Source organism: Oratosquilla oratoria, chromosome 14 (assembly GCF_046742065.1).
Source record: "Oratosquilla oratoria isolate Oo_2021 chromosome 14, ASM4674206v1, whole genome shotgun sequence".
Lineage (NCBI taxonomy): Eukaryota > Metazoa > Arthropoda > Malacostraca > Stomatopoda > Squillidae > Oratosquilla > Oratosquilla oratoria.
The window spans coordinates 43,956,103-43,961,102 of record NC_134790.1 but is presented as its reverse complement, the minus strand read 5'-3'; the positions used below and the strand labels follow the sequence as shown (position 1 = coordinate 43,961,102).

General features: G+C 41.1%; 1 protein-coding gene across 4 annotated transcripts in view; it reads right to left on the bottom strand.

The window, feature by feature from the left end:
- LOC143032858 (uncharacterized) overlaps window positions 1–5,000 on the bottom strand; it is a 155,591-nt gene that overhangs the window by 11,633 nt on the left and 138,958 nt on the right. For all 4 annotated transcript variants that reach the window (XM_076198042.1, XM_076198041.1, XM_076198044.1 and 1 more), the window contains exons 5-7: window positions 2,679–2,749; window positions 1,726–1,816; window positions 782–927 (exon numbers count right to left, since the gene is read on the bottom strand). In XM_076198042.1, coding sequence (XP_076054157.1) covers window positions 782–927; window positions 1,726–1,816; window positions 2,679–2,749 — 308 coding nt within the window. The remainder of the gene's footprint in view (window positions 1–781; window positions 928–1,725; window positions 1,817–2,678; window positions 2,750–5,000) is intronic.

Below are 5,000 nucleotides of genomic sequence, written 5' to 3'. Positions count from 1 at the left end.
ACCCTTCATCCATATCCCTTTTTGGTCGTCGCTTGGTTCAGATATTCATTTCTTTCTTTTATTTATTTATTTTATTCATTTACACGTAGATATATTCTCTCACAGCATTACTTTCTATTTTCTCGTTTGAATTCAATCTGGATTACTCTCCTTACACCGAACACACTCCTCAGTGGGTGGTGTTTATCGTTTGTCGTAATCCACAAGATTGAAAAGGTTTATAGATATTACTCGGAAGATTACCCTGATTGTCGTGGCAATCTCATGATTGTATGTAATTGGCAGCTGCAGGCAATTCTATCAAAAGAAATACTATGTGACGACGGAGCCTTTATTAGTGCGACGTTTCGCTAGTTAAAGCTTTATTAAGTAAAGCTCCAACAAGCGAAACGTATCAATAATGGCTCCGTCCTCACATGGGTTTTCTATTGATACTCTTGGGGTTTTGTATCCCCCTCAGAGGCCTCACCCTCAGCTGAAGGTAATAGTCCGGCGAAGTCAAGAACAAAATATGTAAATTACGTCATCAAAGCAAAGGTGTTTAGGTAAATAAATGGATTCAGTTGAGGGACGTATCCGACTTGAATGAGATATTGAGCGATCTGTACCCCCGTCCCCCCCCTCCTCCTCCTCCTCCTCCTCCTCCTCCTTCTCCCCCTCCCTCCATCGCCTCACCCAAAATCAGTCCAGACTCCACCTATGCCCCAGGAATAATAATAATAATAATAATAAAAAAAAAATCTGCTTCGTATAACTACATGCAGTGCTACACTGGGCGTACCTGGTCCTTTGTAAGTCCTGGTGGGTGCGATGCCGAGGTGGCCGGCCGCTAGGTAGTTGCGGTAGGCGATGAGCGTGTCGTAGGGGTTCCTCAGGAGGAGCACGCCCCGCCCAAAGTATTTGTCCAAGTTGCGCATCCGTTGCCATCTGGAGAGGAGAAAGAGGTTCCCGGTGGAGGAGCAGGAGTAAGAGAAAGGAAGATATAGGAGGAGGAGGAGGAGAAGGGTAAACGTGGAAAAATTGAGTGATAAGGAGAAAAGGCGAAGGAGGAAGAATAGCAGGAAAGGGAAAAGTGAGGAGAAGGAGAATTTAAGGTGATGAGTATGAGGGCAAAAAGCAGAAGGAGTTTGTTTCGGAAGATGAGGAGTTTAGGAAAAGCAAGAGGAAAGTGGAGAGGAAGACGTGAAAGTGCAGAAGAAGGAAGGACAGGAGAAAGAAGGTGAAATTGAAAAGGTAAAGTGTAGGAAGGAAATGAGGTTGACAAAGAAAGTAGAAAGGATGAGGTGGAAGAAGAAGAGGTAAACGAAATTAGGAAGAGGAAAAGCGGGGAAAGTAGGTAATGAATAGAATCGGGGTGGGGGAGATAGAAGGAGCAAGGGAGTCGTAAGAAGAAAATTAAGAGAGAAAGAGATAGGAAGTTGAGGTAAATATAGATTGTACAAAGGAGAAAAAGGGAATTTAATACAGAAAGAAAAGGGGAGTTATATGGTTGAGGAAGAGAAGATGAAGAAGGAAGAAGTGGATGTGGAGGAGGAAGAAATATAGGAGGAGGGAGAGAAGAAACAATATATAAATGTTATGGTCAGCCCAAATGAACACGCCTGAGAATACCCTCCTCCGGCTCACTACTCCCAGGGAGTTATTGATACTTTTTAGGTGATTTGCCAAGAAACCTGCATGTACAGCAGGGGAAGTAAGCTTAAAGCACGAGTGTACGGGACGTACCTGAGGGCGGGCATGCCGTTGAGGGAGTACCCGTGGGTCTTGACCACTACAGTGCAGCCACACTCAGGTGTCTCGTTCTCTCCGTAGAAACCTGCGGGTTGAGGATTCACGTGTGACTCGAGGGGCAAAGGGGGACTCCTGCGACTGAATGAAATCGTCCACCGACAACCATAGATGATTCAGTAAAATGTCTCCTTTCATAAAGGATAGACTTCGGTGTTTTAATTTGCATATTTCAAAGATCAGCTAGAAAGGCAAGAATAAAAGGCCCAGAGACGGTCGTCCTGGAAGAAAAAGAATGAAGAACACATGAAGCCAAGTGCCCGTGTAGGGGAATATTCCTGAATCTCCGTTTGCTGCAGAGTCCAAATCACAGGCAGATGAGAATATATCAAGGGGAAGAAAAATCCAGTCTCTCAGAGGAAGGAAGGACAGAGCATACTGATTGGCCCTTGCCGAAGTTTATAGCTAGAATAAAAGCCAAATGTTTCAGGTAATCTTGTGTTGGTCTCATAAGGAGTGAAGCACGCTGTTAATTAGGTCAGAGAAACAGTGACCGTGAAAATAGGGACAGAAAAGAGATAAAGATGTCATATTGCTATGGACAAAGAGAGACTGAAGATTCAATGAGATAAGACACTTGGACAAGGTGCAAAGCTTTGGACTCCACCTTGCTCCGAAACACAGAGCTAGGTGAGTCACCCCAAACGTGAGATTTGTACTCCATACAAGGGGGAATATGTCCGTTCTGTAAGATGAACAGCTGATTTGGAATTTGTTTCACCTATTTTAACTGATACTGTACTTCATTAATTGCTCTTTATGCTGAGTAAATAAAGCTCAAGCTGCGGCAGAAAGCCGTCACCTGTGCCCTATGTACCCTAATAGCCAGTATTTTCTGGTGTTCTGATTCCCTTTTTATTTGGAATGAGTGACTGAAGAGGAGAACTTGCCTCTAGAAGCAAGCTGGCGGTCGTTATACTCCGACCCCGTGAAGAGTCCTGTGGCGCCCTGGATCAGGTACCTGGAACGGGGAGGACAAGGGGATAAGCTGTTGGAGGTGCACTGGAATACACTGGAAAGGCAAATCAGCAGACCTTTTGGCTAGTAAATGGAGCAGCTGCTAAAGAAATTATATTAAACAAAGTAAAATGAAATAGAATAAGATGAAATAGTGGAGGGTAATAGACTTTTCCTGTAATGTTTATTTTTGTTTAATCTTAAAACTAAACTTTGCATGTACTGTACAAGTGCCTGAACGCCATTCTTGTCCCGTTTGTCTGACCAGGTTGCAAGGTCGTTCCTGCCTGCTAGGAAAGCTTATGTCTTGATATTCATTTCAGAAGTGAAGGCTTAAAAGGGGCTCGAGGTGTACGTGATTGTGATTACTGTATCCATTCACCCGTGATGGAATCCTGCCCACCCACCGTCCTCCGCCTCCCCTCCACATACACAGCCACACTTCCCCCGCCTCCTTCCCGTCCCCGATAGATTTAATTTTGCAAATCTGATTAAAGCGGCCTCAGTGGCTGGCGATCAAACGATTTGCTTCGAGTTTCAAATTTTCCTTTGACGTTTTCAATACGGTATTGGGTCCATGATAGAGTTTCTTTTTTTATTTATTTATTTATTTTTTTAACTTTTCTATTTTTTTTTTTTTGAGAAATTAGATAAGAGTAAAATGTACTAACCTGTGAGCTCTACCTGCAGACTCAGGTCACATGTCTTGACATGACCTAACACGCTATTTTCAAGTCATTGTCGGGTCAACAGTTGGACCTAAGTTTTCACAACTCACTATAAAGTGAATCAAAATATGAATATATATATATATATATATATATATATATATATATATATATATATATATATATATGTGTGTGTGTGTGTGTGTGTGTGTGTGTGTGTATTTACCTAGTTGTATTTACCTAGTTGTATTATACTGGAAAGGAGCTATGGTCGTAGTGACCCGTCTTTGTATCTTTCAGCATCTAGTTTTTTCTTAAATTCTTGTATAGTTTTTGCACACACACTATTCCCTCATCCAATTTGTTCCAGACATCTACCACTCTGTGTGAGAAACTATTCTTTCTCAGATCTTTTCTATAACTATCCTTTTTAAGTTTCTTTTCATGTCCTCATGTTTTTCTTTTATCCCACTTTAATAAATCTTCTCTGTCAAAGACTTCCATCCTTTTCATAATTCTGTATATGGCCAGTAGATCTACTCTTTCTCTTCTTTGTTTCAGGGTTGGTAGTTACAGTTTGGACAATCGTTGTTCGTATGTCAGTTTAAGAAATGTTGGTGCCATCTTTGTCGTTTCTCTTTGGATTCTTTTTTTGTGTTGGGTGTCCAAAGTGTCGCAGCGTACTCCAGTCTTGGTCTTATAAGTGTGTGTATTTACCTAGTTGTATTTACCTAGTATTTTACGGAAAGGGGAGCTACGCTCGTGGTGTCCCGCCTTTGTGTCTCGCAGTGCCTAGTTTGCCCTTAAGTTCGTGAATGGTTTTTGCACACACTATTTTTCGTCCAGTTTGTTCTAAGTGTCCACCATTCTGTGTGGAAAACTGTTCTTCAGATCTCTTCTATAATTATCTTTTTTGAGTTTCTTTCCATGTCCTCTTGTGTTTCCCTTGTCCCAATTTAACAAGTACTCTCTATCGAGTATTTCTGTGCCCTTCATGATTCTATAGATGGTCAGTAGGTCACCTCTCTCTCTTCTTTGCTCCAAAGTCGGTAACTCCAATTTAGCCAGGCATTACAGCATCTTTCTTAGGTGTTTATCTAAACGAATCTTAAAGCTTCAAACTGAACTACAGGAAGTTTGTTCCATTCATTGAACTGCAGGAAGTTTGTTCCATTCATTTACTACACGGTTGGCAAAGTTGTTTCTACCCACTTCTAAATTAAATCTATTTCCTGACAGTTTGAGACCATTATTTCTTGTCGGATTCTCATTCAGTATGAAGATTTTGTCACTTTTGATGTTGTCAATTCCCTTTAGATTAATAAAAACCTGTATTAAGTCACCTCTGAGTCTGTGTTTTTTTTTTTTTTACAGAAAACAGATTCGTATGTGTTAGTCTATTTTCGTATGATTTATTTTTGATATTTGGAATCAGTTTTGTGGCTCGCCGTTGTACCTTTTCCAATCTGTCAATGTCTTTAATAAGATTCGGTGACCATACAGAAACAGCATATTTCAAATGTGGACGAACTAACGATTTATATAGCTTGTTAATAAGAGATGTACTTTTGAATTCAAAAGATCGCG